The sequence below is a fragment of the Nycticebus coucang genome, chromosome 5 (assembly GCF_027406575.1).
Source record: "Nycticebus coucang isolate mNycCou1 chromosome 5, mNycCou1.pri, whole genome shotgun sequence".
NCBI lineage: Eukaryota > Metazoa > Chordata > Mammalia > Primates > Lorisidae > Nycticebus > Nycticebus coucang.
In genome coordinates this window covers 7,603,979-7,628,847 of record NC_069784.1, presented here as the reverse complement: position 1 = coordinate 7,628,847, position 24,869 = coordinate 7,603,979, and the positions used below count along the sequence as shown (strand labels likewise).

The 24,869-nt window shown below is 37.1% G+C and overlaps 1 protein-coding gene across 1 annotated transcript in view; it reads right to left on the bottom strand.

Moving 5' to 3' along the window:
- TNNI3K (TNNI3 interacting kinase) overlaps positions 1-24,869 on the bottom strand; it is a 251,733-nt gene that overhangs the window by 117,994 nt on the left and 108,870 nt on the right. The window contains exons 13-16 of the mRNA XM_053591701.1: positions 24,716-24,808; positions 24,576-24,633; positions 24,255-24,449; positions 23,409-23,513 (exon numbers count right to left, since the gene is read on the bottom strand). Coding sequence (XP_053447676.1) covers positions 23,409-23,513; positions 24,255-24,449; positions 24,576-24,633; positions 24,716-24,808 — 451 coding nt within the window. The remainder of the gene's footprint in view (positions 1-23,408; positions 23,514-24,254; positions 24,450-24,575; positions 24,634-24,715; positions 24,809-24,869) is intronic.

The window sequence follows — 24,869 nt, the reverse complement described above, 5'->3', positions numbered from 1 at the left end:
TACCAACTGCAAGGTGTTATTCCAGTGCAATTTTATTTGATGGAGTATCTAATTCCGGCACTAAGAAGATTCTTTGTTCTTCTGGGTATAGTGTTATCATTTTTGAAGTCTTCTACATTTATATATTATGAAAACAAACTTTTTCTAATTAAATGGTATATGTGATGGGTTTAAATAAATTTTCTACAAAAATTACAATACCTCAAAATGTCTTGGGTAACAAAGACAGTCCTGGGTGTCAAACTACAATCTTTGCCTGAAGGACTTAAAAAATACACCACCATGTTGTATTTGGATGGGAATCAAGGACTTTTGTTTTATAAAGGCACACTAAATAAAGAAGGATTTAACATCTAGGCCTATGACTTGTGACTAATTTGAATAATTGATGATCAATAGGGAATACAGAGTTAGGGTGTTTATCTTTTCTGAACTTGTTTTGCGGGAAGATGAAATGTGTCACGTAGACTGAGATTGCTGAGAGAGAATGAATGACTGGTAAAATCAGAATTAAAACTTGACCAAAACAAAAGAGAGGAAATTGAGGGAAGGAAACTAATGTTTTCTCACCTATTTATTTTACATCTGGCAATGTGGAAGGTATTATAGAGACACGTCCTTATTTATTATTCATAGGAATGTGAAGGCAGCAACATTAATTTCAATTTTTTTTAGAAAAAGAAAACCAGAGTGAATAAAATAGATGATCTGGTGAGCCAATAAGTGGCGCAGGTAAATGAGGTTCAGTGACCACTAAGGTTCTTTCTTACTTCGTAAGAAAGTCTATCCCTACTTCAAAATTGTTATCAGCCTGGTATTCAAAGTTCCCACTTATATCCTGTAGAGGTCTGTGGTAGGAAGCAAGATTAGCCAAATTTATGATGTACAATGTTCTCATATCTAGCCATTAAATGTGTTGTGATGTTTAGAGAAAAACATATTTTTTTTCCTTCCAGGGATTTCCTTCCCTGAAAAGGGATTTCTAGGATCCTTGAGATTTCTTACAGAAGGATGGCTACTGTATGGGGGTGATGGAAATGCTACCAGCAGGAGGTCAAATTCATAAGGGTAATGTATGAGGACGAGTGACATCATGGAACTGAGAGAGGAACACTTGGCCGTAACTTTTCTCTATACGTCTGGGCCTGCAAACCGAGTAGTGATGTGACCATTCTGTATTTGTGCGTATTTAGGCATCATACGTAGTGTCTCCTTATGTTAGTTTGTATAAAATCTAGGGAAGCTAAAAGCCACACTGTTTTCTCTGATAGTGATTCTGTTTTGCACCATCCTGTACAATTTATAATATAAAAAGAAATGGAGATCAGAGACATGGTATCCCCTCCTCAGTGAAAGTCAAGTATTGGAAACTGTCAGGGATCAGCAGCACCATCTTCACCTGCATTATTAGATTTTCTAAATCACAACACATTGCTTTTTTATTTTGACTATGTCGTTTTTCACCTTTCCTGGCATCAAAAATGTTTCTATCAGTGTCTGACACCACAGAGCACTTAGTCTTATAAAAAAAAACTTCTCCTTTCCCAGAAATTAAAACAAAAATAACTATCAAATGACCAAAATAGAAAGGAGAATTATTTGCCTTGCTGGATTCTTCCAAATCCCTGAGAATTATAGCCTGTTTTTCCATTTTTTTCTTTAGCATAAAAAGAAACTGACACATGACAATCCAAGTTCTTCAAAATGAGGAAAACACGAGTCTGAAAGAGACGACAGAGACAACCACGTCTAAATTCTACTCAATATGTAGTTTTAGGAAAACAAAACTGCTGATGCCGAATGCAAAACTATAAATCTTTAAACATAGATCTAAAAAAACAGTTCCCTGAATACAAATTTTGTAAAACATAATGCTAATTTAATTTTCTATCTGTACCTGCCATAACATTTCCTTTACACATTAGGCATCAGAATCACATCTCCTGTATCTGATGTGGCAGAAATTCCTGCTGGAAGGCAGGGCAGCATAATTCCTATAATAGAGGATTTTATACAATTACATCTTCCAAGGATTTCTGAGTTAATAGCATATTTCTCTGTCGTAGAAGCCCCTTAAGGACTTTGGTATATATTAACCACATCATCAATAGCTGAATTATTTTCTGTGTAATAATGACTTTCAGCGGGGGAAGGATAGCAAAGACAAGAGAATAATCTTCACTGATTCTCCCGTTAACTTTGGCTTTCACTGAATCGTCAGACATACTTGCTAATACTGTGTGTTCATGAGCTTAACAACAGCTCAAATTGACGACGGATCTATTGTTGGGATGCATTGTTAGAAATGTATTTTATTGATACTAATGACCCTGACTTTGATAAATTGAGTGACAGAAGAGGAAGAAAAGTAAAGAAATAAAAAGCTATCTTTAAACAATTGGACAGTTGGCCGTTTATGGAAGTTCTTTGTCATCTTGGAGCAGAAACAGAGATATTCTGCAGTGACAAAGGTAAATGGCATAGGCTATTTTCACTTGGCTATGGTTTCCATCCATGTTAGTCAAATATTTAAGAGATCAAGTTCCTAGAAAGAAAGAAACAAGTTAAAAGAAACTGGATATGAAAAGTTAAGTTATCAAGCTTGATGGAATTAAATGCACAGGGCATAATAGAGCAATGGGTACAGGGAGAAATAAAAGCAAATGATACTGCAATATTGATCCAGTATTTTCCAAGGTGTGGGTCTCAGTAGGTTTGGAGATAGGGGGAGATGTGCATTTTCATACATCTTTAGTGCTGATGAAAGAGATAGGAGTAAGAATTCATATTTAATGAAAGCTCCCCAGGTGATGCAGATACACATTACCTTTTTTCTTGAGCTAGATGCATTTTCTTATTATAATCTACATCCAAATCACCTGACTTTATAAAGTAGCCAGTCTAGCTCAAATCAAGGGATGCTAAAATGGGAGTCCAGGATCTTAGCAGATATATACTACTAAATAGATAGCACATAAAGAGGACTGCAGGAGTTTCTGTTCTTTAATCAAATGGTGGTAACGAGAACAGGATACAGGCAAATGAAACACATGAAGTAGAAATTTAAAAACAGATACTCAGCTTACTCGTCATGTGATAGGCAGAGACATCAGCCACATCTTTCAACCATGCTTCTTGTTAACTATGTACAAGAAACCTTAAAAAGAAACACAACTTTCATGCAGCTGCATATACGATGCCAAGATTCGTACAAGAACGGAAATCCACAAATTATCTAAGTGTTTCCCCAAACACAAATGTTTGCTATTGTATAAATAAATCCACTGATCTATTCTTGTTTTCCACGTAGATAGTTTGGCAGCTACAGCCAATACAGTGTACCTTTTTCCCCTCTGATAACTTGCTGTTGTTTTGAACCTAATGTCAATGAAAGACAAAAAGTCATAGATCAAATGTTTACTAAATCCCACCTTGTGCTCATCAATGTGTAACTTTATTAGTAATAGGAGGCCCAAAGTTTGGCAGTAATACAGAAGAGGAAAGAAACAAATGCTACTTCAGAACTTGGAAAATTGAGAATGAAAAATAACCCTATTTACCGTATGGAATCGTACCTAAAAATTCAATACTGCTGAGTTAAAATAAGATAAGCAAAGATGTGACTTGAGAGCTCCACTTTTGATAATAGCAGATACAAACTCCATCTGATAGGAGATGCACAAAATGTTTCTTGAAAAATAAATCTACCTGAAAGCTCGAAAATGGTAAAGAATTAAGGGGCTAAGATCCAAGGTGAGAATGGAACCCAGAGATGTGAATCCAGAATTATGGCTCACGTTTTCCCACTGGAAATCTTCCTATTTCATTCCTTGATAACTACCTAACTGAGGAGCATGGAAATTACCACCAAGAGACCTATAAAAAATATTCAAGGCAGCATTCACTTATAGAAATAACCCAAATATCATTAATGAATATTTGAATAGTAAATATTCAATAAATTAAAAAAGTAAGTATTTTCATAACACTATAGAGTTATTTAAATGATGAATTTCCAAAAATGTTGGTGAATAGAAGCCAGATATGAAAATTTACATACGAATCTGCATAGGTAGAATTAAAAATAAGCAGGACGAATCCACGTTGTCATGTGTCAGTATTGGGGGGAGGAGTAAAGACTAGAGATTTGATTTTGCATCTGACCTGCTATGGTTCAAGACTCCAGTGTACTTTCAGAATAAAAGAAAAACGAGTTTTTCCCATTTTTCAGTCCAGACCAGACACTAGTTTTCCAGTGGGTTTGTGAGGCAAATCCTCAGCTTGTAATGCCTTGCTGTTTCTTGCTTTGTCATAGTTCTCTGTATGCCAACTTTCCCCAGAGACTTCTAAAGGATGAGCAGTGTGATCACCAGCAGGGCAGGGCCCAGGCCTCTTAGGTTGCCTACCAAAATATTAACATAAGGTTTTCTCTTTCTGTCATTCTCAAAAGTCATGTAAATACTGCCACAGCTAATTCAGAAGTCAGATCACTTAACCCAGTGGTGTTTCTGTTTATCCAATCTTGTATGATTCCTTAGAAAGGAATAAAATTTAGCCATCCATCCAAAAATAAATAAACTAAAAATACGAAGGATGAGAAGTCTCAGATTATTCCAGCTTGAGTTTACAATGCAATATTTAATATGTACAAATCCAAACTTTGTATTATTTCTATGAATATCATTTAAGATGCTAGCAATAAGCATAGATTTGACATTGCCTTCTTCCCTCTTAAAGTAATCAACTCCTTTCCAAATGCAAATGCTATGGGTGACCGAAAGCTTAGATGTTATGGCAGATCCTGGCTTGAAGAATTTAATACTGAAATGTAAAATAAGCAGAGTTTTGAAATAATTACATAGCAATTTTATTGTTTGAATTTACATGTCAAAGACAAATCTGATCATATTTGACATCTTATTTCTTTTGTTATTTCCTCCGTGTTAAACCGTTATTATCTCTCTTAACCTCCTAATGGGAGAATTATATTTGAGCAATTGCCTCTCCAACAACATTTATGAAAATGAGTATAGTACTCTGAAAGTACTTCCCTCTGAAGCTCATTAAGTGTTCTTTTCTAACTTGTTCACATGGAGTATGGATTATTTAGCTTCCCAATAACTGAACAGTAGAATTTACCAAACAATGGCAAGCTATTTATGTATTTTCTTTTTTTGTTACAAAATGCAGACAAGTACATGCCTTTTCACTGATAGTCTTATTAAAGATTCAATACCACTTGGGAATAACAATGGGCTGAATTATATAGTTAAGTTTTAAAACCAATAAATAAAAAGTTAAAAAAAAAACCCACTTTCTTCTGACTGTGAATGCATTAAAATATCTCTCCTTTAGCTCACTGCAGAGAGCTGTACTAAGTGCCAACATTTCTGTGACCTGAAAATCAACCAGATATGGCCTTTTGTGTGTCACATGCATGTATGCACGTGGATTTGAATGATTTATAGAAAGACATCTAGCTTTCTATCAAAGCTGTATCTATCTAGGAAACCCAGAGAGACTATCCTTATTTATTCATCCTTTTTTGCCAGCAGAGAATAGCTACTTAAAAACTGCCTTTTAGTATTAGGCTCATTGTCAACTTTGAAGAACAAGAAAGTGAATCTTGAAATTAAGACTTTTAAACTTTTCAATATTCTTGACATCCCTTTTCTAGGTGCTACCAAGGTCAGCTTTCTCTTAGATTGTAAAATCACTCAAACCCTTATGCTGTTTCCTTTTCTCTTTTCCTTATAAACCAAGAGATTGAAATTGTTCAGTTCTCTGTTCCCAAAGATATCAATCCAATAATCTGAATTACTTCCCATTCCTTCCACTCTCCCTGCAAGGCATTAGCGAACCAGTTTTTAAAAATTGACTTGACTCCTGCTAAAATGCTCTTAAGAAAATTTGCACAAACAGGAGTCGGGGTTGTTGTGCTAGATTTTTCTCTAAATTCTCATAATGCTTTACACTGCTCCTGACCTTCCTCTCCCCAACAGTATTTGTGTCTGTTGAATGTGTGAGCACTTAAAGACTTCCTCTTGACACCCATGTATCTTATTCTCTCAACTCGTACAGCAGTAATAGATTAGGTGTCCCAGTTAAACACCAGAATACCCTGTCTTGCTTCAATCACTGCTATATTTTATTTTATTTTACTTTACTTTATTTTTCTGGCATTCCCAGCCTATTAATTCTTCCCCATTATTCTGTATATTTACAACACCTGGTTTATTATTTGGCAATATCGCCTTCCTGTTTAGAGATCTTTTTTAAATTGCATATTAATATAAGGGTACATAAGATTAGGTTACATTGTTTGCATTTTCTAGGAAAAGTCCCAGTTGTATAGGTCATTACAAAATTTTTGAGATATGCAAACTCAAGAAAGGCAAAATCTGCACCAACAGAAACAAATGAAGCCCTCCCAGCAACACCAATAAGCTGCTCAAGTTGAAACTTGCAGAGGGGAATCAGAAAGGACACTGTCAACTGTGTTTCTTAGAATTGAAATCATGAACTACAACACAGGCTGGTCTCAAAACTTTCATAGTCACCCATGTATTTGAGTCCTTCACCCAGGAGGTGTGCCATTTACCTCTGCATTACACCTGTTAGGTGGGGGCTAACTGAGACATGGGAGCTCAGGGTTAGAGTTCTTTAAGGACAGAAACTAAGTCTTAGTTAAATTTGGATCCCGTTGTACAAAACTTAGTCTCCAGTATGTTCTAAATTAATTCTTTTTTTTTTTTGTAGAGACAGAGTCTCACTGTACCGCCCTCGGGTAGAGTGCCGTGGCATCACACGGCTCACAGCAACCTCTAACTCTTGGGCTTACGCGATTCTCTTGCCTCAGCCTCCTGAGCAGCTGGGACTACAGGCACGCACCACAACACCCGGCTATTTTTTTGTTGTTGTTGCAGTTTGGCCGGGGCTGGGTTTGAACCCACCACCCTCGGCATATGGGGCCGGCGCCCTACTCACTGAGCCACAGGCGTGGCCCCTAAATTAATTCTTGATGAATACATGAGTAAGCCAATTGATGGCATGAACAAGGTATGGGAACACCTCTTTCATCATGAAGTCTTTATAGTAATGAGGTCCAACCCATGCGCCATGGCCCTTGGCTGGTCATAAAGGCATTCCCTGGGGATTACACAGTCGGCAAACTGTTATTTCTACCTGTTGAGCACACAAAGTTCTCAATTTTTTTTCCTTGGGGAATTATACTCCTTACTTTTAGTTCACAAGGTGCATGTAGATCAAGAATCCTGAGAGTAGTTTATGAATTGTCTGTCTAATCAAACATCACATTCTCCTCTCTTTAGTGGTTAGTTTAGGAAGAATTATGAGACCAAAACCAGGGCAATCAAAGCCAAAGATATAAAGTCCTAGGAAACGTTCTACTGATGTGGGAACAGAAGACATCTCTCCACTGCAAGAGTAGCCACAGGTTGAAAGGAAGAATAACGACAACACTAATAAGACAATTTAAAAAAAAAAAAAAAGCTAAAGTGATGGAGGGAGAAGACGTTTTAATTACATTATTTGAAATCCTAGGTCTAGTCATGCCTTAAACAACATCCACTGCTGATTTTTCAGTTATGTGTGTGAAAATAATTTACTCCTTTGTTTAAGCCAGTTTGAGTGAGTTTTATGCATTTGCCACTTTAAAAGGTCATTTACTGTAGTCTAACAATCCACATTTACATTGACCTTTGTCAACATTCGAGATTAAATATGTATATGCCACATATATGAATATACTGTTATTTTTCAAATATATGCAGTACTACTATAATAAAGTAGGGAAAATTGCTTATTAAGTGTTATAAGCAAGTAAGAATAAGAATTTAGACCAGTTAGTTAAACATTTTCTAAAAGAGATGGACTCTCAAATGCAATAGCATTCCCTGAGGTTGGCCCAACTTTAAATATTAATAGAGACTATTACACTCAAAATCTTTGTTATTACTGATTTGGAACAACTGGTACAGTCTTGAATCTATAATTCGTGTTCCATAAATACGTATCTATTGATTTCAATCATAAAAGGAGATTTCTCCATTAGCTTAAATATAGTATTATCTTGAACCATGTGATATTGTTGATTTGAAACCATTTTGAGCAATATACGACCAAAGGCAATTTCATGTGGGTCAATGCCCTATAAGTATTTACTGAAAGATGAATGAATCAATCATTAAATCTATGTATTTTTACTATAGCCATATTTTTACTATGTATTTTATGTATTATAGCCTGGAGCTTAACGCCCTTCCAAACAAAGTAGAACCAGAAATTTTCTGAGTTTTTGTTACTTGACTCATCTTATTATTTGTTCAACTGGCCTGTGTGTTATCTTCTAAAAGATAGAAATTGCCTGGAAGATTAATTTCCATTTCTAGGTCATTTTTATTCTGCTAAAGAAATAGCCATTTCAGATGCTTGAGCACAAGTGGCCCTTTCTCCATCATCCGCAGTAAGCTCAGCCCCCTTTCTTGATGGATACACAAGGTCTATGTACGTTTTTCTTTTTTCTATTTAACTATATGGTGTAATGATTCAGAGAAAAGGTTTGTGAATGGTTTGCTTTTAAAATCCCCTCTGTGCTTACATTTTGTCCAGAAGCCTTTTCCATCCTATCCACATCCCTATCTAACTCAATATTCCTTTCTCTCACCTTTGTTTTAACTGTCTGAGATTTCATCTAGAATGAAAGTGAAGAAAATTGCCCTGCAATTAAGAGAATCAAAGAAATACAAAACCAGTGCCCACTGCCTTCTACCTCTACCTCCTCTCCTCCCAGAACATTGTTTTCTGATAATTGTTGTAGTGACAACCATGCTGGTTATGTATTTGCCACCTCTATGATGACTACATGTTCTCTGTCTTTACAGCGCCCAGGGTGCTTTAAAACACAGGAAAAGAACTATAAGTGATTTGTGTTCAGGCAGAAAATGTTCCCAAAACTCTAGATGCAAAAACAAGTTATTTTGTATTCCTCAAGACACTTTTGTACTGCCTGAACCTTAATTATGCTTCCCAACATTTGCAAAATTAAAACCTCAAATTAAACATCTCTTTAATGTCGCTCCTTTGCAATTCATCCATTTGTTTCAAAAATGATAAAGGGGGAAAATTATGCATTTCAAGAGATACTCGGTCACAATACCAACTCACATTTATTTGAATGTCTCAGAAAACAGAAACTGCAAAGCTTGTTGTGGGAAGAGTGTGGAAAACAGGAAGTCAACCAAGTGAGTAAACATGAAATGGAGGATTATCCTTATTTGTGAGGAATCCATTCCACCAAGAAATTGAATCAGAGGCTTCTGCATCTAAAGCAGTAGGGCTGCAGATGGAACCTGGGAGAAATGACTTTTTAGATGAGTAGACTGGTCTAAGGGCTATGAGACAGCATGGTCCAGTGATCAGGATTCAGAGATGATGAGTTGAATCCCAGTTCTGTCACTTGCGGGGTGTAAGTAATTTATTGTAACTCAGCAGACTCATATTTCTGGTAGGCCCTGAGCCAAGTGCAAGGTCTTTTTTCACACAATTAGACCTTTCTATCCTATAACAAGTACTTCTCCCCAGTACTAGATTATTCCCTCACCATGCATGCACGCTCTAGCAGCTCACATCCTTAAAATCACTCCCTGATCCACACAGCTCCCTCCAGTTATTATCCAGTTATCCTGTTATGATAAACCCATCTTAAGTATTATAGAAAATATCCTAAATTGCAAATACATGTAAGACCCTGATAAACTCATCTAAAAGTTGAAAACTTCTAATTTGAACCCTAAATCAATTCTCACCCTACTGACATTCTCAGATGTATTCACCAGAGCAGAGCACTCCTTACTGACTGAAACATGCCCTTCCCTGAGCTCCCGGGACACCTTCTTTCCTTGGTTTTCCTTTTCTTCCTTGGCAGGACTGCTCAGCCCTTCAGAGGGCAGACCTCCTCTGTCTCAGATATTCTTCTCTTCTCTTTCCATAGACAGTCTCATCCACTCCATAGCCTTTAAAAGCCATCTATTTGCTGACACATTCAAATATTTTTCACATGTTTCTGTCTTTTTACACTTTCAACTAACTTCTTCAGGTCTCTCCTTAAGTATATAACAGGCATTATCTCAAATTTAAAATGGCCTCAAAAGACCTATTGGTTTCTGTTTCCTGAAAGCTATTTCCCACCTAACATTTCCAAAATGTCATCTGTGTCTGCCAAGTTCTTCTCTTTCCCTCACCTCCTGAATGTATTTAGTAGACTCTACCTAAAAATAAATAACACACATGTCTATTTATTTCTCTCCATAACCACTGTCACTATCATAGTCCAGTTCACTTCCATTTTCCTCTTGGAACATCACCATAGATTCCTGACTGCTCTCCTGGATTCGAATTACGCCCCATATGCATTCAGAACATTCTTTGTATAAAGTTTTAATCTACTAAAAGGTAACCTCCATTAAAGGCAGGCTCTGTTTTGGTAAACCCAGTATCTTCAGCGTCAATAAGATTTGGAGTATGGTATGCATTCAATAAATACTTGTTAAATGAATGAATAAATAAAGCAGATCATGTTCGTCTCCTGCTTAAACATCGTAATGGCATTATATTATGTTCAAAATAAGATTTCAACTCCCAAGTGACTCAAAAGGCCGTCCATGATCTGGATTTTGCTAAATTTAAATTTTATCTTCTTCTATCACTTCTAATTATTCCTTCATTATTTAGCATTCTTTAGACACATTGCTTTTTTTAAGTATATGTATATAATTTTTTTATTCCTCCCTAGGGATTTTTCACTTGATGACTTATTGTTTCTCCAGAATTACCTCCCACTCATATCTTTACCAGGCTAGAGCTCCTTTGTATTATTTAGATCCAGCTCAAACTTAACACCTTCTCAGAGAAGTCTTCCATGACCTACTACCAAGATTAGTTCCTTCGCTTTCACATACTTTCTATCACATCTACACATTAATAGATATGATTTTGCTCCTTTATTTCACTGTCTCCTTCCTCTCTACCTCCCCTACCCACTTTTTACCTGTATGCTTCATTAAAAAGTCCTTTTGCTTCTTAATATGTAAGTTGTCAAAAAAAAAAAAGCTGGTGAGATGCTTTATTAAAAATGAACAATTTCTACAGAATTTCTAATGAATTTTCTGAATCTCTAAAAGTAGAAGGTAATATTCAATCTTGCCCACACTCTTTCATCAGAAAGCCTGTTTTTCATGGCACATCTCACTTGACTAGAATTCCAAAGCTCATTGTTTAGGAAAACAGTGAATTAAAGAATCCAGCGACTGTAGGAATCACTAAGATGCTTTCTACATTCTTCTCAAACTCAATTCTCCCTAGTTTTGAAATAAGAATGGACATTCTTTCCTTTTTCCTCTGCCAATACTGTTCATTGTCCACCACTTTTCAAAGGCATCTAGTATCACTGTCTTCTCCAGGATTTTTTATGAGATCCTTGACACTTTTGACATCTCCTTTCTAAAATTCTCCTCTTTTTCTTATCTCTGTGTGATCATTCCTTTATCCTTTCTCTAATTTCTCTAATTGCTCTTCATCCTGTATCAGCTCTTACTTGTATTGCTATTTCTAATTAGATTCTACATGTAGTGAAGTCAATTAATCCCATAGCTACAGCTATAACCTCTTTGAAAGGTATATTGCACCCTTTACAACTTCTAAAGATTCCAGAGGCGCTACTAACCTTGCAGCAGCTTTTGAGCACTTATTATTTGGTGGAGTCTACTCTTCCTATAATGAGACTAAGGTGCACTAAACCATACTGGGTCTTGCCTTGCCAAGCACACAGTCTAACTGAGGTGACAGGATAAAAATGGAAATTCCAATAGAGAAATTAAGTGCTAAATAAAGAAGAAAACAGTTGCCTAGGAGCACAAAAAGGACACATCTAACCTGGTGTAAGAAGTGAGGCAGCTCAGAGAAAGCTTCTAGGTAAGTAACACTCAGGCAATTTCCAAGTGCCCTATACCCTATTCCTTACAATTTTCTACAAAATAAAAATCATTATTTCATTGCCACTTCAAGCACTAGGGTTGAAATCAGTTTCAATAACTGAATGTACATTTTACTGTGTGCATTACCACCTACCTGTCCAAGTAGGCTGAAACCTTTATCTTTCAATCCTTTCTTCTAATTCCCATTTTGTATCACCTCCACCAGACATCTATAATCTTAGGTTTCTTTGCTTACCCATTGCTACTGTCTCGGGTCAGACCCTCATTACTTCTAGCCTAGGCTGTTTTAAACTTCACCCTAACTTATAGCAAATGCTCCTATACTAAGCTACTCCCTGTAACATCACTGAGGTTTTTTTGTTCGTTCAAAAATGTATCTTATTGTGATCTGGACCTGTGGTCTGTTCCTTTGCTTGTCAGCTCATAGTGAGATGGAGCACGGTCAGTAAGTCCAGCAAAGTATCCTCTGTGGCATGGTGCTTTGAAGACAGGACTTTTTATAAAGAGTTGAGGGTGGAACTTCTCAACTTGAAGCCCTTCTCTGAAAAACTGAGTTTGACTTGCCCACAAAAGCTTTCAGTATACTTCTTATAAAGGAAGTTATGAGTTTTGGCCAATAATACACAGACTAAGAATCAAGACAGCAGTTTTAAGAGTAGGGGTAGCCCAAGTATAATACAAGGAGTATGTACTTTGAAGACAGATTGAAGCTTATTCCCTGCTCTACCACTTCGTAACACCTATGGGGTACACTGTACCCTATCCAGGTGATGGTAACACTATAACCTTGACTCAAACTGTACAAAAGCAATTCATGTAACCAAAACATATATACATTCTGAAATGTTAAAAATAATAATAATTTCTAAAAATCCCAGTTTTAAATCTTAGACTCTACAGCAGAAACTTTTGGAGTAGAAAGTTGCATGTTCTTGATGGTTATACAATTACTTGACAAACTATGGCTTTCATAGCACTGCATGAATCAAATGCTCAAAGTAGGAATTTTAAATTTGATTTTTTTTTTTTTTGTACCTCTTACCTAGAGTATATTCTCCTTAATTCCCATAATGGTAGGTTTTGAAAACCAAAATATCATATTTTTCTTTATAATATTCTTTAAAATACGAATAAAAATAGAAAACACATATAATATAATAAGCAGTTTGTAATATCTAATTATTAAATCCTTTGAACAAAGAGAAGAGTAGAAGCCAGAGAATTCCAGTTTCTTTGCGGCAAATATGAACTGTTACATGTATTTGCCAAATCAGAAGAATGTGCATAAATAATATGCACAGTCTGTGTAGCCTGCCTATAGAAATTGTAATTTTTCTAATTTTTAATATTTGTAACATTAAACAAGGAAGACTAAACCTTCCTTGCCCTGACAATGAGTAGAGACACTTGCATCCAGCTAAGGTTAGTAAAGTAAATAAACTACTACCCAAATGGGACCCCTCTGAGCTATATCTTTCTAAATCATTTGCCATCGTCAAAGGAAGATTCAGGTTATCACAAATACTTTCACTGTGTTTATTTTCAATCTTTAATATTCACATGGCTAACTAATTTCTTTCTGTTAATTAATTTTGAATCTAGTTTTCTGAAGTCAGGACTAAACTGACCTTAGGTGAGAGGGCAAATGGGCATATTTCCCACAGACTAGTTATTTGATCTATGCATTTTCACTTGTTGAGATTATGTAGAAATGCCTCGCATTCTAATTTTGAAGAGGCTATTTGATCTTATATTTCTTGCATATGAATTACACTGCTTATTTAATCTTACTTTCATGGTGTTGATTGTAAATTAATTAATTATATCTTTTCTTAGTCGCGATACCAAATTTCACTAGGTCCCAGGGATGTCTTCTCTCATAAATAGTATTTTGTAAAAGGGAAAAGTCATTCTAGCTGCCTCCCCACAATCCACATTTTAGTGTCACATATACAGATAATCACAAATTGTGTTTAATAAACGAATTATTTGGGGAAGACATATTTTTCCTTTCAGACTTTTGAGGATCTTCCAGGTTGCAATACTGAGGAGGTCTTTTGTGTTTAGTCCATTTGTTTTTTGATGACATATAAACACTCTGGGCCTTTTCCTTGCCATTCAATGCATGAACTTTCACATTTGGCTAAGGAGTAGTAGATTCTGGCCTTGAATATCATTTGCATCAGATTAGAACCAGCAAGAATGAACAGGGTGTATGTGTACTGTCTCAAAGACTCTCTCTACTCTCCCTTCCTGTCCACGTCTACAGTTCCTGAGCTGAAAGTTAGCATTCTCAAATGGCTTCCTTGACCCTACAAAGACGCAGGTTTATAATCGCTGATGGCATCAGAGTGAAACTTGTTTCTTCAAATTCAGTTATGTTGATTTTTTGCCTTTAGTTGGAATCGGTTTTAGAAGCCTCAGTGAGATTATTTGACAAATGATTGCTTCTTCCTTTTAAGGTTTTAAAAGAACAAATACCTTTTGTTCATGACTTTTAAAGTGCTAATTCATATTACTTTGCATATCTTTTTTGAAGAATTCCACTTTTTGTGTTTACCAACCCATATTAGGCAATTTACTTGTATTCACATTAGAAGAAAGAACTGCATCTGTTTAAATACTACAATTGGGTGAGTTCTAACAGATGGATACTCTTGAGAAACCCTCATCTCAATCATAATATGAAACATTTCCATCATCCCCCAAAATGCCTCTACCCTCTTGCAGTCCCTTTTTTATCCCTCAGCTCTAGGATATGCTTAATATTTTTGATGCTATAGGTTAATATTCATTTTCTAAAATCGTGTATATGTATAGAATAATACCGTATAAACTCTGTTACATGTGCCTTCTTTCATGGGGCATAAATTGAACACAGGCAGAGAATGCTGACCGTATTTGAAACCATAGTTGGAATCATTGTGATTGATTAGGGGAGCGAATAGTCACTGAAGAGTGAAAAGGATGGGTTAGGAGCTTATGTTAAAATGTCAAGCAACCTGTAGTCCCAGCTGCTCGGGAGGCTGAGGCAAGAGAATCGCTTAAGCCCAGGAGTTGGAGGTTGCTGTGAGCTGTGTGAGGCCACGGCACTCTACCGAGGGCCATAAAGTGAGACTCTGTCTCCACAAAAAAAAAAAAAAAAAAAAAAAAAAAAAAAAAAAAAAAAATGTCAAGCAAAATTTTTATTACTATAAGTAGAAGCCATCATATATTACTGCTATCAAAACCACAAGGAATATTCAAAAATGGAGCACGAATCTCTATCAGAGAGCAACTTTGGGGTTAGCTAAAAATCAAAAGTTTTCCATGAAGTCAATACTCACTGTATTTAAGAAGTTGAATATCAATATAAAATAAAATTGTGAAATAATTAATTTAGACATAAAAAGATAACAAGTTCAGGGAATGCTGCCACTGTTTTTTTTCAGGTTCACATGAATCTGATTTTAGTTCCCACATACTCTTTTCAGAGGAATATTTAAATAATTTGCCTGTGACAAGCCAAACTGTTTTGAGATCTCATTGAAAGTCAAATGAAAACATTAATCAAATGCAAAAATATTCCAGTCAGGCATAGAAATGCTGCAGGTTAGAAAATAAAAGTGTTGCCTGTGAGAAGGAAAATCAATCGATTTAGAAAAATCAAGTATTGGTTCAAATTTACATGGTCAGAAGTGACTAGAAATCACTAGAATTTCAGGGGGCTGTGTTTTTCTGAGATAGTCCTGGGCTATGTCTACATTGCAAAATCAGTTTGTTTGACTAACTTTTCACCTGAGTAAATTAGAAAATCAGATCGGCCAAACATCTGATTGACTTTCCTTTCCTCACTGTTTTTGGGACAGGCTTTAGTGACTAGCATGCAAATAATTATCCATAGCACAAAACATCCAGGTAAGTGACTTGTGGAATAGCAGTCTTAATTGAGCAAAAGAATGTTTCTCCTACTATTAAATGACACAGTATTGTTTGATACTAAGTGATAACCACCTTCTCCTTTCTGCTATGGATTTTATAAAATGCGGCTCCTTTGGGAATGCGGTCTAACAAATGCATTGCCTTGCCCTTCAGTCATAGCTGCCCAGTCCTGCAGGGCTATTATATACCTGTGTATCCTGATGTTTTGAACTACCTGACTATATAGCCTGGGTAACAGCCTTAGTCTTCACTTACTCGCTTTATTACCTTGGTAATTTGCTTAGTCTCTTTAAAGCTTTTTTTTGGTCATTATCTGTTTAAAAACGCCGTCATATAGAATTCTCGGGATTTAATTAGATATTTCCAGTGAAGCAATGAGTTTAATACCTGGCATAAAGAAACATTAATGTATGTTAGTCTTATGTTCCTTGAGATTTTACTAATTCATTCATGCATGTGACAAATATTAATTGAATTTTTATTAGGGCCCAGTCACTGTGGTAAGCGCTTAGTTGGTAATAAAATAGTGGAAGATCCACAGTCTCTGTCCTGATTATGCTTAGTGTGTGGTAGGGAATACGCTCAGGTACATAAACAACTTTAATACAGTGAGTAGTGCTATCTTAAAACAAGCAAGACTGCGAGAGAAGGATGGATTGCTCAAAGGAAAAAGTCAGCCAGGAGAAAGCGCTGTGGGAGGGGCACAGGAGGTGAGTCAGGTGGATGCTCCGTCAGAGGGAACAGCCGGAGTGAAGGCTCACACTAAACAGGCCTTGTAAGGCAGAGGCTGCAGATGCAATTCAAAAGACAGAACTGAAAACCCAAAACAATAACAATGGCAGCAAAACTCTTGTTTTCTCTGTTGCTTACAGTGCTGAAGAATAAGCTCAGCAGATAACGGCTCTTTAGTCTCAGTCCTACTCCAGAAGCATGAAAGAAGGAATTTTATTATAGCCAAGGCAGGTTAATAAATGTTCAATGGTAAATGCCTGCTGTGAGGTGCCCATATCTCAACAGAAGGGGACTCAGTATTTGTCCTGTCCCTTGTTTAAAGTGAAAAAAAAAAAAATTGAAGAAAGAGATAGAATTAGAAAGAAGCCTGTAATCAATCCTTCCTTTTATAAATCCCAGCAATTCAGAAGGCCTGCCAGAGGCTAAACCTTTTAGAGACCACAGACAGAAAAAAGTCTATTAAAATGTACTCTATTCTCAAAGAAAGGGGTCATTCAAGATCCTCAGACCCTTAACTCTGAATAGTTTTAATGAAAGGAAGCTGTTATTTTAAGAATTTAGAAGGGAGATTTCCCTCCCAAAGGGAACAGAAGGCAGACATCATCAATGTCCAAATGCTGCTTCACTATTTGAAAGGCTTGCTTTTCACTAGCTTTTTTTGAGGGTATGACAGCCGTTAACGGGAGCATAGTGACTGAGAATCCAGCTCTCATATACCAGGCTGGAGATATAATTGATACCAAGACCATGCCTTCAGTATTAAAGAGTTTTCATCACTCCATGAAGCCCTAATGCTCTTTTCTCTACGCCGGCCAAGAAAAGGAGTATGTTGTCCCCACATCGTGTAATAACCACGAAACTTTTCACCTTCAGTTGAAAGAAGATGACCCAGACTACTCTGCAAATAGTACTGACCTAGCAGCCAGATACAAAGTGAACCTTGGTCCAAGACTTTCTGGCAACTCTGCATTATGCAATGAATTATGTAATCAATTATGGACAAGTTTCCCTCACAGAAGCTTTCTCTAACGTCCTTCATTTACTATTGTCCTGATACTGTGACTCATCATGAGAGCATCTCTGTGAACAGGCAGATATAGACATCATCAAATCTATTTTGTGAATGATGAATCTGAGGCTAAAAGAGGTCAAGTGACATGGCAAGAGGAACACAGTAAGGACAGGAAAAGAAACATGAGGGAAACGCTTGCCTCTGGGGAGTGGAGAAAGTGTGATGGATGGAAGGAATTCTTCCTTTTCCCTGACTACTGAGGAAAGGACAAGGGCGACCTTCTCAGTGTTTGAAAACACCACCCTCTGCTCTTCATAGTAAGAAGGACACTTGCTGAGTTGAGTCTCCCAGTGAGCCAGCTGGGTGTGGGGAGGGAACACTCCAAACATCTTCACCCACAGCTGCTCCTCACTTCCTCTGCCGACACAGGACCTCTCCTACTTGGAGCTCTTGGCATTGGGATGTGCCTCCCCCTTCTCTACCAATATGTTTGCCAACAAATGATAGTTGAAAGACTAAATAACAGGTATTTAAACTGAATGTTTAAATTTTGTGAAGAATCATCACTGAGGAGGTCCCCGTGAAGGTAGTGAAATATGACTGTATGATTTGAATCCCATTTCCCTTCTTTTAGAAAGAGATATATGGTCAAATAATCTAGTTAGTTCTCAGATCTTTGTATCAAGAAAATATTATTCATCTGAGATGTTATAAGCAAAGCTTTTGGTAATACAATCAAGAGGAGAGATAGGTCCTTAGAACCATTTAATTCAGTAAAAAAGAAATCAGGCATCCAAGAATATTAGGTAGGGAAAATATTCTTTCAAAAAAAAATAAAGAAGAAAAATAATGATTTTACAAGTACAAGCTAATGTATTTGCTCATTTAAACCCAGTAAGGTAGGTATAATTTTTAGCTATTACCATCATAGAAATTAGGAAACCAATATTTTAAATAAGTTGCCCAAGGACACAGGTAGGATGTGGGATTTGAACTTGCATGGCCTGGCTCCAGAGCCTGTGGCATTCCAGTGGGGCAGTAGACCACACCAAGATAGAGCCTGTGATCCCAACCAGAAAAGACTAACATTATTTGAAAAGCTGCTTCCTTCCAACGAAGCCAGGAAGAATATTGAAATAGAAAATATTAAACAAGGAAATAAATTTTATAATTATCTGTATCTCTTTTTCTAGGCCAAATTCAAGGTATAGCTAGCTATTAGAAATTAAATCCATTAGAAAGAAAAATCCAGGGCGGCGCCTGTGGCTCAGTCGGTAGGGCGCCGGCCCCATATGCCGAGGGTGGCGGGTTCAAACCCGGCCCTGGCTAAACTGCAACCAAAAAAATAGCCGGGCGTTGTGGCGGGCGCCTGTAGTCCCAGCTACTCGGGAGGCTGAGGCAAGAGAATCACTTAAGCCCAGGAGTTGGAGGTTGCTGTGAGCTGTGTGAGGCCACGGCACTCTACCGAGGGCCATAAAGTGAGACTGTGTCTCTACAAAAAAAAAAAAAATAAATAAATAAATAAAAAAAAGAAAGAAAAATCCACTTATTAGGAGTGTTTCCCATTTATTAGCTAGAAATTCTGGCTCTAGGTCCCAAGTCCAGTTGCATTCGATCAGACTTCACGATCTTAAGAACACAATAAAACAAGTGATTCTCAGCAAGCAAGGGTTGAAATGAAAGAATGAAGTGAGAAATGCACAGATTTCCACATGGCAAAATTAATGTCATTATTGAAAGGTTAGCTGCTTAAGAAATCAACAAGGTGCCAGGAGGAGATCCAGGGTGCCCGGCAAGGAATGAGAGCAGAGAAGAAACAGGCTAAACAGAGAAGAGCCTTTGTTGACATTTCCAAAAGCTTACTTTATACAGGCCGTATCCCTAAAGAGTATAAAATGGCAATGCAGGGACTAGTAGCACCAGAAAATTGCAGGCCAGTAAGTTCACCACGGGTCACAGGAGAGCATTTGAAAGGCTTTAGACTAGAGGAACATGGGAGGCAACACTTCTACACCCAAGCTCAGTCCTTGGGTGTTGTAGGGGTGGCACTTCTGCTATCCTGGCTTTGGGGATTCTCAGGGTGTGACCACTGTGTTAAGGGAGGACACAGAAAAGTTAATCACTTCACCACAGAATTCAGAATAAGAATTTCTGAATGTAGTGGAAATACCCTTATAGCAAATGAAGAGTAAATTTTGGTATCAAAGAATTTCTGGCTTGGACCAAATTACTACCCAAATTTCTGTGCTCTGTTATACACACACATGTATTTGCACACACATGTAATCTTGTGTGGCATTTCAAATGACATATAGTTGCAGAGAACCACCTCTGAGCTATGAGCTTGAGGGATTTGTCTGACTGGGATGACTGAAGCAAAGATTCTGATGGTAGCTTCTATGAGAGATGCTACGTTTGAATGAGTTTGTACAAGCAATATGATAGTGTGGGCAAAGCATGTGAGTTTCTCTCTGACTTAAATATACCTAATTTAATTTAAAGAGAGTAAGGAAATTGACTTAATAGGATATTAAGTGAGAGAACTATTTTTAGAATTGGTGAAGGCAGCCAAAACTAAATAAGACATTCTAATGGAGGCAGCTAAGTGAGGAAGAATATTTTAACTGGCCTGGGAGGAAACTTCAGCTATTTCCATAGAATTACAAAGAGGGGACGACTTAGAAGTAAGGGATATTCTAGGTACGGAGTGGGGTGGGGGGGGACCAAAATGGAACTGATGAGAATGTTTGGAACATAGCTGGCCCTCTGGAAACTGAGAATTGGGTGAAGACAAAGGCAAATCTACCCTGAGAGAAAACCAGAACAAGTCGGATGGGGATTTTTATTAAACAATGTGCAGGAACTTAAGAGTCAGAGATAATTCATTGTTTCTTCTGGAGGTTTAGGGAGTGAGCACAGACTAATTTCAAATGGAAACTGAACATATTAGAAAGAGAGATGGGAATTATGTCTGAACATCAACACTGTAGTGAAGCTCTACATAGAATTGCAGAACTTTGTAGAACTGAATGGTGAAGGAGCTTGTTTGTTGGATGTGGTGCAACAAGGTTCTCTGAGTACAGTGATCACAGTCTTTCTGCTTTAATTTCACTCTTAGAGAAAAACGTGTCTGTGTGTGTGTGGGTCTGACACAGGGCACATGGGACTTTCATTTTAGGATTTATACAATTAACCTCATACAGTCCATGTTTGTCCTCTTAAGTCAAATTTGGTCTGGGGACATATGCCTACACTCCCAACGCTCTCCTCATGCTTTTAAATTAACTAACAAAAGTGAAAGAGAAGAATTACTTCAAAATTAATTCATATGTAATACGTTTATGAAGTAGTTTTCACTACATTTTACAATTAGTGCTGTTCATAAATTGTGGGAAACGTCTTTGTAAAGTAAAAGATATTTAGTAGGCAACTACATTACCTTGTGTAACTGAGGCATACAAATCCAGATCAGCCTTCTCAATTATAACCATTATCCAGATCCTATTTTATGTTATCACCAGCCTAAACAGGGTGAATAGAGCACAGACTGCTGGCTTCCTGACAAAATACATTTCCTTTTCTTTGGGGCACACAGCTGGACTACATTTTCCAGTACCCTGTAAGGCTAGGCATGGGTCCGTGACTGGACTCTAGAGAATGGAATGTGACTGGAAGTGATATGTGACAATCCAATGTCTGGCCCATAAAATACATGGACATCATATATATTTTTGCCTCATTAATGTTCAGTTGAGCTGGGATGACCCCAAAGGAGATCCCCAAAGTCACATGTTGAAGACAAGTCCTCAGTAACTTCCCTGAGAATGGCTACCTCAACAACCTGTCCGTCCACACAACCAAGATGCAAACTTCAATTGTGTTTGAGCCATTGTACACTAGCAAGCCTATTGTTGCAGCAGATGAACTATTCTAATTAAAATTCATCTTGGAAATATTAATAAATTCTATAGCTTAGTGTTCTCATTACTCAAAGGTAATACAATTGATGGTGATTGCAATTAATTGCTTTTTAAAAAAAGTTAATTTGGAAATCTGAAGTCAGATTACAATTTTGAACATAAACATTGCAATATTACAGGCAACTTTAAGCCTGAGACTCTAATCCCTAAGGCGTCCTTTGTCCATAATGAGCTAACTTTTCATTTTTGTGGCTATTCAAGGCTGTACACACTAGAAGAATAGAGACTACATGAATCTTTCTATATGTGTAATCTATTTATAACATATGATTCTGTATTATGTATGGATGTACAGCATTCACATGAACGTGCGCATTGTAACTGTCTCATAATGAAACTTTTATTTCTGTTTTGGCCACCTATAAAGATTCTACACGCCTGAGAACTTTATAGTACCTTCTATGATTTATAAATTATTTGCTCTGCAAAAGCTTAATATCATGGAACCTGCTAGATCTTGGGACCTACTCTGTGCCATAAGTTCTATGGGTCTGTGGACCTCTATCTTGTGCATCCATTATTGAATTAATGAGTGAATAAATTAATGAATTAATGATTATACTGTATTTACGGCAATGATTTTCAAAGCATTTTGGGTTGCATTGCAACTGGATTCCCTGACATTTCAACTTTACTCTGGCAGCAGAAAGGGATGAGAACGTGTAATACATGGTTAAAAAGGGTAATTGGCATCAGGCTAGAAGGTGGTGCTCAACCTTGGCTGCAAATTGGAATAACCTGGAGTGCTTGCTCTCACAATGTGGTGTCTGGGCCCCACACCTGAAGATTTTGATTTAATCAGCATCAAGATTTTCTCAAAGTGCTCTTGCAGATTCTGTGCAGCCAGGGTTGAGAACAACTGTCCGAGAGCCAAATTTTCTCTCCTTGATTGATCATTACAATTAATTGGCAGTCTTTGAATCTTTTTTTGTTTGTTTGTTTGTTTTATTTTGTTTTTAATGAAGGCCACTAGATGATTTGTATGGGCAGGAACACTTGGGAAATACTTTATTTTGCACTAAAGTCTGCTCCACAAAATGCTTTGGTCTGTCATTATTAGCTGTATCCATGGCCTTGGGGCCAAATGTGGTCTTCTGGATCTTTGAGCAGAGTCTTTTGACTGAATCCCCTTTACTTAAAGGATTTGTTCTGCAAAATTTGCAATCAGTCGAGGGGCCACACTTGAGGATCTGGAGAGCCACACGTGGCTTGAGGCCTCAGGTTCCTTGTGACGTAGCAAGCAATCAACAAATATTTTATATTAACTAATTCATCCACTTATTTATTTTCAAAATGAGAATAAATAAAAATAATTGTTTGGAAAATTTGAAGTACTTGTGATGACTGAATTATATTAGAGAATCACAAGAAGAGTGTTGTCAAGGATCTCTGCGTAAGGGGCTGTTACGCAGGATGTCTATTACGTGAGCACTGCAATGTAATCAGTTAAATGGTCTCAGTGTGGATATTCTCACCCAAAAATTAGTCAGCTGGTGCATCGTAACAGTCATCGCTCTCTGTCTAGAAATTCTTCATAGACTTGAAAGATCCATGATAAGCAATTATACATCCTTCTATTCTCATAAAAGACAATGGCAAAACTCTGTCACTTAGGCTCCTGGTTGCCTGTCTTCTCACCCACAGAGTACCCTGATCTGCAATAAATCTAAAATGTATCTTCATGGAAATCTGTCTTAGACGCCTAGTCAGTTATACAATTATAAGTTTATTATATAGGGAAAAAAATACCTGTTCAAGTCACGGTGTATAATTGGCTGTGTCAGGTTGTGAAGGTACTCCATGCCTTTGGCAACATCTACTGCAATAATTAGTTTAGACTGCAAATCAAGAATCCTAGAATTTAAAAATAGATTTAATGGAAGGAAATGGTCAAAGGCAATACCATATCTTTCTAAAATAAATGGTGTTCGAGACTTGTTATTCTGTGTAATTTCAGTCCTTTTCCTTTCTTGATGTTATGCTAAAAATTCAACAAATCTGGAAAATAGTTTTTATATATCAGAAAATGTTTAAGTATAGATCTACTCAAATATATAGCACCTCTTGTTTAAAATATTACACTTGGCTTTATAACTTATTGGTAATATTATAATCATTTCTTTGTAACTATGAAAAAATGGAATCTATTTTTAATCAGTGAGTGAAACCACATCCTAATTATTATATGCATCCACCTAGGAAGTGGATTCAAATTAGATTTGGTCAAGATCATTCTTTCCTAAAAGTTTCTTTTATGAATACTGTAACCCCTGGGAATTATTTTATTCTGAGCTCACATATATCTGCTTTATTGGTGTGTCAAATTTAGCCTAATTATTTTAAGCTTCAGTTACCAATTTAAATTTCTTGAATTTGTTACCTTCAACCGAATTCTTGTTAAGAAGGCATGGGGTGTTTCTATTCAATGAAACATAATTATTAAGCATAAATTAGCAGCCATATTTAAAATGCTACACTTGGAAGCACCCAGAGACTTCAGAGGGTAAAGATCCATCCAATCGGAAAGCCTTTGTGGCGGTGCGTGAGTAACTCTACCAATGCGCCCAAGGATGCACCAAAACAAGAGTCACGTACCTTTTCTGTTCATGAAGGAGGGAGAACAGAGAACCCCCTGAGATGTACTGAGTAACAATGGCAAACTGGCTGGGATCATTCAAGCAGGCGCCCACGAACTGAATGACACAGGGATGATCAAGCTGACAGAGAATGGACACCTCTCGGCAAAACATATCCACGTCTGACTTGGAGCAGTAGGTGTTGGCTCGGTAACTGGAAATGGCAGCAACAGGAGACCCTTGGTCAGCAGGTGGCTCTAAACAGGTGGGCTGCCCTGAGTATGCTTTTCAAAGTTCACAAGTCCATCTGGATGCTAAATTTTTCTGTTGGCTTGCTTACCGTTTTATAGCCACTATTTTGTTTCTGCATCGTCCTTTATAGACTTTCCCAAAAGAACCTAAAATTGTTTAAGAGAAATAATTAAACACATATTATCTGGGACTCATTACACTATAGCAGGCCTGAATTTTTTAGGTTACCTGAGCCAATAATCTCATGGAACTCAATTTCCGAGAGCTGAAGATGGAAATGTGAAGGCAATCCAGCCCTGAGGAGGAGCACATCTGCCTTCTCTGCAAAAAGGAATTGTTATTTTATATTTGAAGATAAAAAGCACACACGCACATATATACC